At 38.2% G+C, this 12,568-nt stretch overlaps 1 protein-coding gene across 1 annotated transcript; it reads right to left on the reverse strand.

The window, feature by feature from the left end:
- Window positions 1-758: 758 nt before the first annotated feature.
- Window positions 759-12,440, reverse strand: LOC134746126 (glucocorticoid-induced transcript 1 protein-like). The gene is made up of 7 exons (XM_063680405.1): window positions 11,776-12,440; window positions 11,272-11,399; window positions 10,438-10,579; window positions 9,776-9,915; window positions 9,168-9,267; window positions 6,661-6,764; window positions 759-6,249 (listed from the first exon to the last, which is right to left on the reverse strand). Exons 1-7 carry the CDS (start codon window positions 11,987-11,989, stop codon window positions 6,061-6,063), a joined length of 1,017 nt encoding a protein of 338 aa, XP_063536475.1. The 5' UTR covers window positions 11,990-12,440; the 3' UTR covers window positions 759-6,060.
- Between the last annotated feature and the right edge of the window lie 128 nt (window positions 12,441-12,568).

The following is a 12,568-nucleotide window of genomic DNA, read 5'->3' on the forward strand; positions in this document are numbered from 1 at the left end:
TTCGTTAAGTTCATAAATAGACTATACAGAGTGGAGGGTGGCTAAAAAATAAGTGTCTGTTCCCGTTGCCAGGGAGGTTTTGGGATTATACTGACCAACTTTTACTACGGGACCAACGACGAAATCGCGAAAATAAAATTAACCCTCCCATAGAAAATGGACCAGCCAAAATGTATGAAACAGCCAAATTTTTTTTGCGATTTCGGGATTGGTAAAAGTTGCTCAGTATAATCCCAAAACCTCCCTGGCAATGGGAATGCACTTATTTTTTACCCACCGTGTATAACCTAATCTGCAAAAGTAACTTTGTAATAGCATATATTTATTTGGAACTACAAACTTCCTTATGCAGTTCCTAAATCTTTAAAACGTGACTGATTGCAATATTTTTAGGTTTTTTTATGGCTTGTTAAGCTAAAAACGACTTATGTTTAAAATTTGAAGCTTGTTGGTTGGCTAGAAGTACCTTAGAATTATGATGATCGGTGAGTGAGTGAGTGAGTGTGTCAGTGGCAAAAGTAAGGAACTTTGACGTGCAATAGTTCTTAAACTACAAGTTCAAATTGAATGTTCTTGGGAATATATGTAAGCCATATCATGCCCTATATGTCACTGAAAATTCAGGGCTCTAGCTTTAGCCAGCACAAAATTACAGGACGTCGAAAATGGCCTGAATGGCTTCGAGAAAAGGATGGTATGGCCGTGCCTCTTTCTTTTGCTCGACTTGGCGGGTAGATACTATAAAGAAAATAATAAAATGCAGTTAAATCAGTCTGTATATTGGATATGTCTGCAATACAGCAAGATACATTACAGTGAAAACAGGTAAAGTGATAAAATATTGGAAACAAAATAGTAATTAGAATTTCTTCTCTGAAACAAAACTATAATAAAACCATTCTTATGATTACTTAATGTAGACACTATTATTAATGATGTTAATTAATGCCTCTAAAAAATCAAGCCTTTTGTTGAGCACTGCATGTAAAAAAACTAAATGATTTTTTTTTATCAATAAACCTCAACAATTTTAGATAACTAAAACTCAACAATCCTCCGATAATTTTCTTATAGTCTAATTTTGTCGCCTAAACATTATTTTTAACAAAATGCTAAACAAAAGGCTTGTTTGAATTGTAAACTTATCTCAATGGGCACTTTTGGTTTAGTTTATTTAAATGTTAGTATTTAATATCATAGTCATAAAAATTATAAACCTATCCTTCATCTAAAAGCAAACTTTAAAATAATATTAACCATCTATAAAATAACTATCAAATCTAAAGACCTAGCCAAGTTACTTTTATGGTACTCCTTCTCGCAAGTCCTACCCAAAATATACAAAAATATCTTTATGTACTTTTAAAAACATTTCACTTCGGGGACGAAGATAACTTACAGCAATTAGGCGAGCCCTGCACCCTATTTTATGAGCTAGAAGTTACAATTTTACTAGTCTAAACCACAATTCTTGTCGAAAGTTATCTCGTCGCGCATCAAGCGTGGCAGTGTATTGCATTTTAAATCTGTAATAATTATTGTAATTGCTAGCTTTATAACAGGGCTCAGGACGGGTGTGACTTATTCTGTAAGCAGGCTTAGTCCGAAAAGCCCTTTCCACACTTATTCATGGTACAACTTGTCTGTAAGGGACTATTTGTATAGCACACTTGAACGGCTAATATTCTTCGGGTTACTTAACCTTAGGTAACGACACTGGGAGAGGCTTACACATATCCTAAATTACAACCTGGACCTGTGACATAAGTCTAAGTATTAGTATTGTATGTAAAGCATTTAAGATTATTTTGGAATTAGTGAGGGAGTCTAGAAGCATCACGGAAGCTGACAGGAAGCAATGTAAATAAGACCACGAAGCGGGTACTATCACGCCGAAACGTTAGCGATCAACAAACTGCAACTCAATATACAGTATCTGTATTACATTGAATGTTTCAAGACGAATGTATAAAATCAATATTTATATACTTTTTGCTAGAATATCTTCAACATTACGGAAAATATTACACAGAAATTCCGGATTTTAAATACTGGCTCGGTTTTTTACTTCCATGTTCATGTCTCATGTTTTGTAAAGCAGCAGTTAAAGACGACAATCACATATTTATCCACTAGATAATATGATAATCTACGAGTATAAGTTGCTGCAGCTCGTTATAAAACGAAACGCGATGAGAATTATAATGACTAATGAGATGAAAACAATAAATTCGTACATTAGTTAAAGATTCAATACGCGCTCCATTCTACAGTTTCATTGTTGTTTGGTCACATCCATTCAGTCGTTCTCAAGTCGCATCCAATAAACATGGATAAGTAGTTTAAACCCTGCTCTCAGTCACAAGTCTGTTACTCTACGCCGTTACACTATGAACCAAACTAACAAGTCAGCACCTTCTTAATACCTAACTCCTTGACGCGCCACTATGAGCCGGGCGCTCCGCGCAGCCACTCTTCGTCAAGCTATCAACATTCATATTAGAACGATTCTTACATTATCACATTCATTAACTGAATAATCAATAGGTACCTACTATATGTACATCAGCAACTTGGAATATTACATCACATCGTTTACAATTTCAAATTCGGCATTATGGCTCCTAATAAAAAATTTGATTTGAGCAATGACAAGATTAAAATACTCTTTATTCCAAAGGAGAGCCGTAAAAAATATATATTCGCCGTCGAAATTTACAAAATGTTCAAAAATAATTGCGTACGTCGAGAAGCATGTCTCACTATGTTTACGTGTAGTCGTCGACTCTACATTATCATATCAGTCTCGCTGATAACGCATTTTGGCCAAACGAGAGATCTACCTGGCGTGGTCCATCTTCTATCCGCATGATACACGAACTTACCGCGTGTACCTGACGTACCCGATACAGATACAGTGACTGCCCGGACACCGAGACACGCCGCGCGACGCGCTCGGGTCAAAAACCATAAACTGAACTAAATATCTATAGACGATGAAGAGGCACTTCGCAGTGTTACACGCTAGGAAGATACAACAAAACTGTCAAGATACCTGTATCAAAGTACGAGTTTAAAGTCAGTCTATTCTCTTACATCTGTATGAATCCCGCTACTTAAAGCTCTGCTTTAGAAAATCGATCTGGCTTCGTTCACCGCGACCAATATCCTCAACCTTGGTCCGACTTATTCTCCTTACAATTTTCAATTCAAACGATAAAAGAAAATAACTTAGAGAAATTGTAACTTATAACCCTATAACACTTTCAAACACTACGCTTGCAATATACAATCAAGTTTATGTTCATAGTTCTCAATAATACATAATATGAGATCAAATATCTACAGTTGTTTTCAGTATTAGCTGACGGATCATGATATGAACAAATTAAAGTAAAACATTATAACAAACAGTCTAACAAAATTATACCGAGTACAGGGACACAAGTTTATGAAATGTTGCACGAAAACCTAGTGAGAAACAGTCAGTGTTTATGTCATAGCACTGGCAGGATTTTATTTCTTCTTGTACGTAAACTAAAACGAACAGTATCAAAGCCATTTTGGTCATCACTAGTCAAATACAAGCTTCGACTAGACATGTAACATGATTTGTCTCACTAGTTTCTTCGCAATTAAAAGTGAAAATATATAAAATTAACACAATAACTCAGTCCTCTGTAACTTTACGAAAGTTCTCCTTTTTATAATCATGTAAAAATTATTATATAAAAAAATGTTAAAAATATATACATTTGTTTTGTAAATGCTTTGGTTGGTACGAGTGATTAATGCGACATAGCGAAATCAAAATAAAGCAATTTGTGTAAAAAAAGTATACCTAGGTACAAATGTAAAGTCATTTTTACATTTACAGTAACTTGTTATTGTCACGACAGATTTGACTACAAATGATGTAAATCGTCTCCTACTCGTCGACTGATAGACAAAAGAAAACCTGTAGAGCTAGGTTTATGCCTAAACTAGGTAAATGTTTTACTCCTTACAATGAAATGTTGTACAATAAGACGATAAACAACGCATTTATTGTTTCTTACTAAGCAACTGTTTATGAGAGTAGATTTCGTTTTGCAAGCTACTATCCAAACAGTCAGAAAAAGATTTATCATTCAAAACTGTCAAATTCATACAAAAGACCTATATACCTATGGTTAATATACTCTAGAGATGTGAACAAAAATGACACAACACTATATCTAAACATGGTCAGGTTAAAAACTCGTTAAGACGAGCGTACAGATGCAAATTCAGCACGTAACCCTAGCAATATTAACAATGTATCGATGTATAAGTGAAAAAAAAAAAAAAACTTGTTAACAACATTTTTCGAGTAATCGAAGCAGAGTTTTATACAGAGACCTGCAGGCCGAGTACAGCTCTAGTGTTGAAGTTCTATATTATCTTACCCCCAATTTATGCATCAATTTCGATAAACAGTCGTGGACTGTAATGGTTTGTGACTGTTGAGGTAGCTGTATATAACAGATCAAATTGCGTATGTAGCGACCTTTATGTTCCAAACCTTTACTTTCCGTAGCAGTGCATTTAAATTACATATGGCTGTCGGTCTAAAAAAATAATCAATAAAAACTTGCTGTTTTTACATGTGTTGTAGCTACTACATAATTTAAAATAAGTTATGTGATAGAAAAACTTTTTAAATTAACTAGCAAGAGTCAGTAGTCACCATTCAAAACCAAAATGATCTGTGGATGATCAGGAAATATGAGAATTAGATAGCGATGTAACCCAAAGGAATATGCAATCCACAATGAGAAGAATTATGTATGCTTGTTGCCTGGTGTTTCCTTGTTTTTAACAGGAAGATGGATACAGGTATCACAATACAAGTGATATGGTTTGATGCGTCTATACATATGTACAGGGTAGATTTTCTTATTGGGTCAGTGAGGGCAGCTACCAGATCCCGTGCTGCTACGCGAAAACGGTCTTAGAAGACCTTCCCTCGATTTCAAATTAATGAAGATTGGCGTTTATAGATTTTGGAAAGAACATACAAGGTGCGAGGAAAAAGTCATCTTTGACAAACTTTTTTTTTATGCCAATCGATCCCATTCCTATCCAGGATCAAAAGCTTGTATGGGACCAAAAAAAAAAATTCGGCTAGAAAAGCCACCAATCGAGGAAAACTTTTCTCATGCAATTTGTATGAAAATTAAAACTTATATTTCACATGCTATTTTTTTATGCCAGTCGATTCCATTCCTATCCAGTATCAATAGCTTCCTAGGGGTCAACTTACGGTAATGTACTAAACAGCCACAAATTAAAGAATATTTTTTCCCTACATTTACTATGGAGAAAAAGTGTATCTTTTTCCTCGATTTGTGGCTTTTCTAGCCGAATTTTTATTTTTACACATACAGGGTGATATTTTTTCAATATCTGTAAACGTCAATCTTCATTAATTTGAAATTTAGGGAAGATCATCTAAGACATTTTCGCGTAGCAGCACGGGGTCTGGTAGCTGCCCTCACTGACCCAATAAGAAAATCCATCCTGTATAGTGTATACTATGTATAAAATATTTCAAATAACTGACCATTGTATTAGTTTTTGTTATTATGTCGTAATTACAGATTTTAAAGTTTACGAAACGTCCAATTTTATTACTCGTTATATGGGGAAAAAAAAATCGGTATCAAGTCGGAATTCATTAAAACGTAACATAAAGTAAGAAAGCGCGGAGCACTGATAAGTTATAACGAAAACACAGGATATCAGCTCGCAGATCTCAGCCTATTAACCTTTCAAAATACAACAACATACTCGCCCTTATATAAAGAAAAATAAATCAACGCCAAAAGATAGGTACCCACGTAATCAAATGTTTCGATAGACATGTCAAACCACCGAAGGTTTCACGGCACGTCTCTCGTAGGTATTCGATATCTACCGGCGCAATCACACCGCGTCGACCCCTGGTCGTCCGCATCAACTTTACACTTCGATTCGGCGACCGTCGGCCAACGGCCCAATGTAATCGCACCGCCGGGGGGCTGGGGCTCAAGGAGGTAGTCAGTGGTCACCGCGCGCGGGCGAGGGGGAGGGGGAGGTGGTGTGGGTGGGGGACGGGGAGGCGGCGCTGTGCAGCGGCTGGAAGGCGGAGCCCAGCGACGGCCGCAGCGTGAACCCGGGCACGGCCGGCCCCACCACCGGCATCGCCATCGGCTCCGGGTACGAGCTCTCGCATCCCTTCATGTTCACCTGCAAAGTGACGTGTAGGTCGGTTTACGAGCGCTCGAACACTCCGTCTACATAGCGGTGCCTGAGCGATATGGCTCATAAACACGCGGAAAAACCGGGGTAGGTTCTTTAAGGAACAGCATCCTTAAAGTTCTTAGGAAATAATGTAAGCATTTGTTTCACTGGATCCAGAATCTGGAAAGATTTGCCGCGGCATGAGCCCGCCTTTGAAGCTAAACATAAATCATGCTAAAAAAAAATACTGTGTTGACTTCGCACACATAAGGTTTTTTAATATTAAGGGTCGGTTGCACCAAATTGTGGTTGGTACAACTGACCCTAAGAATCTTCATCGATCTCTATCTATTGTTGCAACACAGTAGTTTTTTTCGGGCGGGACTCAAAATTAGTAACTAATGAAATGACAAGTACCTTTTCACAACCATCTGGCGGTTCGCGGGCGAGGAAGCGGTTTATCTGAGGAGATGTGCCGAGCTTGCCCCCGTCCAGGTCTGGAGACGAACATACACTGCCGCCTGTAATCAATTACAAGCATTTGTAAGGTCATGTTGGATAAAATGAACATAATTATTTTATTTTGCTCAGGGCACGAGGAACAGTATGAGAATTCACAAACTTAGGTTTCCCTTACCCTATCTTATTTTAGTTAAATTAATCTACTCATACATACGTAACTTACATCAGAGTGAAGTAATGCAAAAGTCTTTACCGTGCTTAAACATTTCAACTCACGAATACACTATTTTACACACATCAGTACGGAAAACAATATACAAAAATTAAAAAATTAAGCTGTTTAACGGCCTTATAGCCAAAGACTCCTCCAGCTAATGTGCTTTTGAACTGAAGAAAATTTCAATTGCTTCACTTTATACTGGGCCTTAGGGCCTCATAAGGGCTCGTAAGCTAATTCATCTTAAAATTAAGGACTGACTACACTAAGCAAGGCACTAATCATTAACTACAAAATGGCTTTGTCCCTGTTTAAAGTTTTCAGCACATCATTTATGCAAAAATAATCTATTTTAGGATAAGTTGGATAAATACTGAGGGTCCTAAAAATTACATGATACACATTCCATTAAAAATGTAAGATTTTAAAGTGTTATCTCGCTTACAGTTATGATTATGCCAATTATTAATTTCCTAAAAATAAGCGACAGGACTCTACAAAGAAAATAAAACAAAAACATTTCACAAACAAACTGATGATCTTTTGCACTGAGAAAACTATTAGTGTATTTATTTTAATAGTATTCTCAATAGGTAACTAATGAATGTACAAATCATATTAAAATAAAAAATGAGCTGTTAAAAGGATAATAAAAAAAACTGTACAATTGTACATAGTCTGACACTAATTATGTCTACTGAACAATTAATTCCGTTGAGTAACCAAAGTTGCATTAGAGCACCAATATATATGGGTAACATCAGTTACACAATGGAATCGGTATTTAGACAATTTAACCCTCAATCAAGTAGCTTATTTTTTAAATACACCAAAAAAACAACGAAACAAAAGTAAGACATGCTTGGATTAAAGCATTTGTGTTAATTGCAGATTTGTCTATGCGTCATTGCCAGGGGTCACTAGGAAGCTGAAAATCGTGTGATGACCTGCGGCCAGTAGTTCTGCCGAACCACTGCTGGAGAGCGACCTGAGCGACCCTCGGGACGGTGGATCTGAGCCCACAAGTCATGGTTCACATATCACGTACAAACATAATAACAATATCAGGGTTCAAGAATATTAAGATAATTATACTCTTTAAGAACTTATTGTTAGTCAACCACAAAATTTTAATGTCCAGAGTGAAACTTAATATCAGTGCTAAAGTCATTGTGGTAATATTTTTTTAATGTGCATTTTAATGAGAGATCAGCGTAAACTTTGTGCAGCTCACTGTTCTGTTACAATTATCTGCATTCTAAATAGCAACAATTTTATAACATTTAGATGTAACATTGTTCATTCATTTTCTAACGTGACATATTAAATATATTAACCGGGTCACTCAAGTTTATAAAGTCGATGATTGCTCGACATGTTTCGCTCCATAGCAAGGAGCTTTTCCATGGAGCGCACGCGTTGGTCGTCCGACGCAGACTTGACCCGGTTTAATATATTTAATATGTTAGTGTCTCATGGAGGTTTTGTTATTTAAATTTCTAACGTGCCTGTTAAAAAAACCAGACAAGTGCGAGTCGGACTCGCCCACCAGGGGTTCCGTACGTCTAGCTATCACGGTTCATGAGATACAGCCTGTTCACAGACAGACATAGCCGACATAGGAGGCTTAGTAATAGGGTCCCGTTTTTACCCTTTGGGTACCGAACCCTAAACAATTACATTGAATTCCTTAATCTTGGCACTGTTCTTAAGTTGACGCCATAAGTTAGGCACAGTTTCAGCAACGCCATCTAAAGCTTCCTGAGACCCTACGTACAGATGTGCTATTCTAAACTTTTATTAAACTACTGCTCTACTAAAGGTTCCAAACCTTTAGTAGACCAAAAAATTCAAAATTAAAACAACTCCTTCTGTGTCTCAAGAGGAAAGATTTTCTTACTGCTGAACGCAGCGTACGGCGTAAACTGGAGACCAAGGTTTTATTAAATAAGAGGCTATACAGAACGAGCCGCTTCGTTTGAAAATTGCCGCGCAAAGCAGCTCAGGGCTTACCGCGAACAGGGAAGTTCGCAAATTGCGGCCATCTTTCTCTGTGAAAAAGAAAAATGCCTGCAATTTGTGAACTTCGGTGTTCCCGTAAGGCCCTTAATTTATAAAGACAATTGCAATTGTCGCCCCGATGCCTCTGTTAACGCACATCTTTACCGAGCAAATGCGCGCAGAATTTCCTCGCGAGGCGACTCGTCCTATAAAAATTGAAGATTATATTTGGTATGTATTCTACCTGATGAGTGAGCAGTATGGCAAAGGTCGTGGGGTGTTTGGGTGTTGACGGAGCGTCTGAGGAGCTCGGCTAGCGGAGCGCGATGGCCTTCGGGCGTCACCTGAAACGTAACAAACTAATCAATCTCTTGGGGCCAAATAACAAGGATGTTACAGGTAACTAACCTTTACATCATTCGCCACAACTTATAATCGTTTTTGCCACTCAGGGGGAGTGGCCAGAACGAGCGTTTTCAACTGATGGATTCTAAGGGTGTTTTTGGCAACCTAATGTCGAAAATTGGGGCAAGCCCCTTGCCTTGCCTTTTTCTAGGCCTTGCTGGTATGAGACCGGTTTCCTCACGATGTTTTCCTAAAGTCTAAACCAAAAATCAAATGGTAAATGTACGGATATTTCGTACAAAATCATTCTTGACGCCATGGGCCCAAAAGGCCGACAATAAACGACACCACTCTCTAGTAGACTCACCTTGACATTCGAGAAGTTTATTAATTCCAGACAGAAATAGCAATCATATCTAATATGTCTTTTACCAGTCGCTCGACCTCCTCGTTGTGACCTTCTACGGACGACCGCGCCACCCTTAACGGCACACTACCGAAGTATACCTTGTCTTTTAGCCGGTCGAGATGCGGCGTCTGGGTGCCACTGGCCGGGTATAGGACCAGTCGCTCGATCTCCTGATTGAGACCTTCCACGGACGATCGCGCCGCCCTTAGCGGCACGCTGCCGCTACCGAAACGTGACCCTGATAACAAAAATCAATTTAGTTGAAACTCATCGATAACTTAAATACTTACGTTTTAGGTTTCTTCAGAACAAGAGTAATCGTCTGGGTTCAGCTTGTGTAAATGACAACAATTGATGGAAACGTAAACCGTATCTAGGTACCTTACACAAAATCCGTGTTACGTAACAAAAACGGCGATTTATTAGCTTTTTTAAAAAGAAACAATGATTTGGATATTTTAGATCATGTTTCAAAAAATAAATAAACTAGGAATATCTCACCTCGAGACCCTTAAATTCCTACTTGACACTAGATAGGTGGCCTATTGTTATTTGAGCAGCTTTAGCTAGAAGGAGGATGGTAATAGTGACTGTACAATTCACATCAAATTGCAGCAGTTGGGATGTGTTTAACTAGAAATTGAAAGTTTTGTATACCTAGTAGTTATGAGATAATGGAATTTTAACCTTATGTATAAGTTAACTAGTTGCGTTCCCTATTTACAAGGCATCATCAATGGTCTAAACTTATAAAACTTACAAAATCCCGGGCTCATGGAGTGCGCCGAGTCTGAGGTAGCAGGTTTGTGCGGCCGCTGCAGACGGCTGCGAAGAAATCTGTCCAGTTTGTCGTCTTCGGACCCTCTCGAAGACCGTCCTGACGCTCCGCCGCCTTCATCAGTCTGGAAACGAACACCATTATTGTCATCCAACTTACCTACTGATCATTTGTAAGAAGTATTACAGTATAATACGAGTTCTTAGCGGCAAACATGGTCCCATCCGGCAAAAAGCATTGCAAAATATCCAGATATGTGATAAAATCAAAAATAAAAGACTCTTTAGAAAAATCTAACTATGACGATTCCTCATGGGGGTCCATGAGGAATCGTCATAGTTGGATCAGCTCTATCTCCTTCAGTCCTGGCAAATTGGGACCCAGGAAGATATACAAGTAAATACATAACTTTAAAAAACAGTTTCAATGAAAATATCCCCCTTTTCTAAAAGCATTCCAGTTGAGCCAGTGTTGATACGCGTTTATGAATAGGTAATAGTAATAAAATAATGTTAGTTGCAACTATATTGTAGATGCAGACCATGGCAATTTCTTAGAAATCCCTGAAATCTATAAAACAAACTTACCATGCCTGCATATAGCATAACCAATTTTTTTTTATTCTTAATTTTTATAGTGGCTAAATAAATCGGAATTTATGTCTGCGCAATAAGAGCGAAAAAGTCGTCGTTCGGCTCGGCTCGCATCAGCCGGCGCCTGCCGCTTTTTCGCTCTATATGGGAACCCTTATCGTCCCATATTTGAATTCGCGCTTTTTTCTACTGACAAAATTGTTTGACCGGCATTATTACATACTTGAGTAGATTTGTCGACTTGTAGCTGTCCTGCGTGTAGATAGTAGTCCCGTGACCACTGGCCTTTGTGGTATAGTGTATCCAATGAAGCTGTGCGTCTGATCACACTCGCACCAAACCTCCCTTTACCTGCATACAAAGATTAAATTTGTACCGAAACACAGTCTGGGTAAGACCACAAGATGGGCTAAAAACATAGTGAAGGTAGGAGTACGCTGAAGACAAGCTGAAGAGAATTGGATCTATTAGTGCAGCATGTTGCAGGCTGTCTTTACTTCAATGTTATATTAGGTATGTGGACAATTTTACAAGTATATTTTACTATAGTAAGTACATTATTATTCACTTAATCGCGTAAAATACGTTTTAAATTTACCTCCGTTTAGTAAGTACATAATTTGGAATATTAATTTTTACTACAATTTGGCAAGTTTGGATTTAAATTATCATGGGATATGGCTCAGTAAAAATTATAGAATGTAGAAGAGGCATTTTATCTACAAACCTTTATAGTTAACCGCCCCAGGACTGCGCTGGCCCGAGAGGGCGTGATCCGGCGATATCCGCCGCCACACGTTCGTGGGCGACAACGTCGGGCTGTTGCCGGTGCTCTTCTTCAGCCCTCCGCCCTTCATCACCGACGAGACCGGCAATGTGGCCCGCATCGGACCCTGCTTCCCCACGGGACAGTCCGACTTGTTCCGTACCCGCCCCGACATTGTTGTCAGCCCTTATAACCCTCTTTTCACTCGACGATCACACTGACACTACACATAAACAACCAAGGTTGCTCTCTGACGCCGCTCGACTTCTTTGTCGAGGAATTCTCATAGGCCTAAATAAACGATGCTTTCATGTATGTACTACGAGTACCCGTTTATTATGCAAAGTTGAATCATGCATTTCGTGTAAAACTAACTACAACCATCATATAACGGTTGTATTAAATGTTCACCTAGCACCCGAGAAATAAAAACAGAGTAACAAAGCGCACAAGTCACATTTTTTCTGAACTACAATGGATGAATGAAGCTGACAGATGACACCGCGCCATTATTTTTGTTTCTTGCAATAAATGTTTTGAGATAAGTAATATCACTAACGCATCTGGAACTATATACACTTAAAAATATTTTTCAAAATATATTTGAACAATAAACAATCACGAATAATTAACAATTTACAAATATTCGTGCAATTAACAGCTGATTACTCCGCCATGTCAAGTTATTTTGTCTTTGGTAATACATTCATTTCATTCCTCCTTCCTCCGTCCAATCCATAGTGTTAGTGTTCAA

This window comes from Cydia strobilella, chromosome 12 (genome assembly GCF_947568885.1).
Source record: "Cydia strobilella chromosome 12, ilCydStro3.1, whole genome shotgun sequence".
Classification (NCBI taxonomy): domain Eukaryota; kingdom Metazoa; phylum Arthropoda; class Insecta; order Lepidoptera; family Tortricidae; genus Cydia; species Cydia strobilella.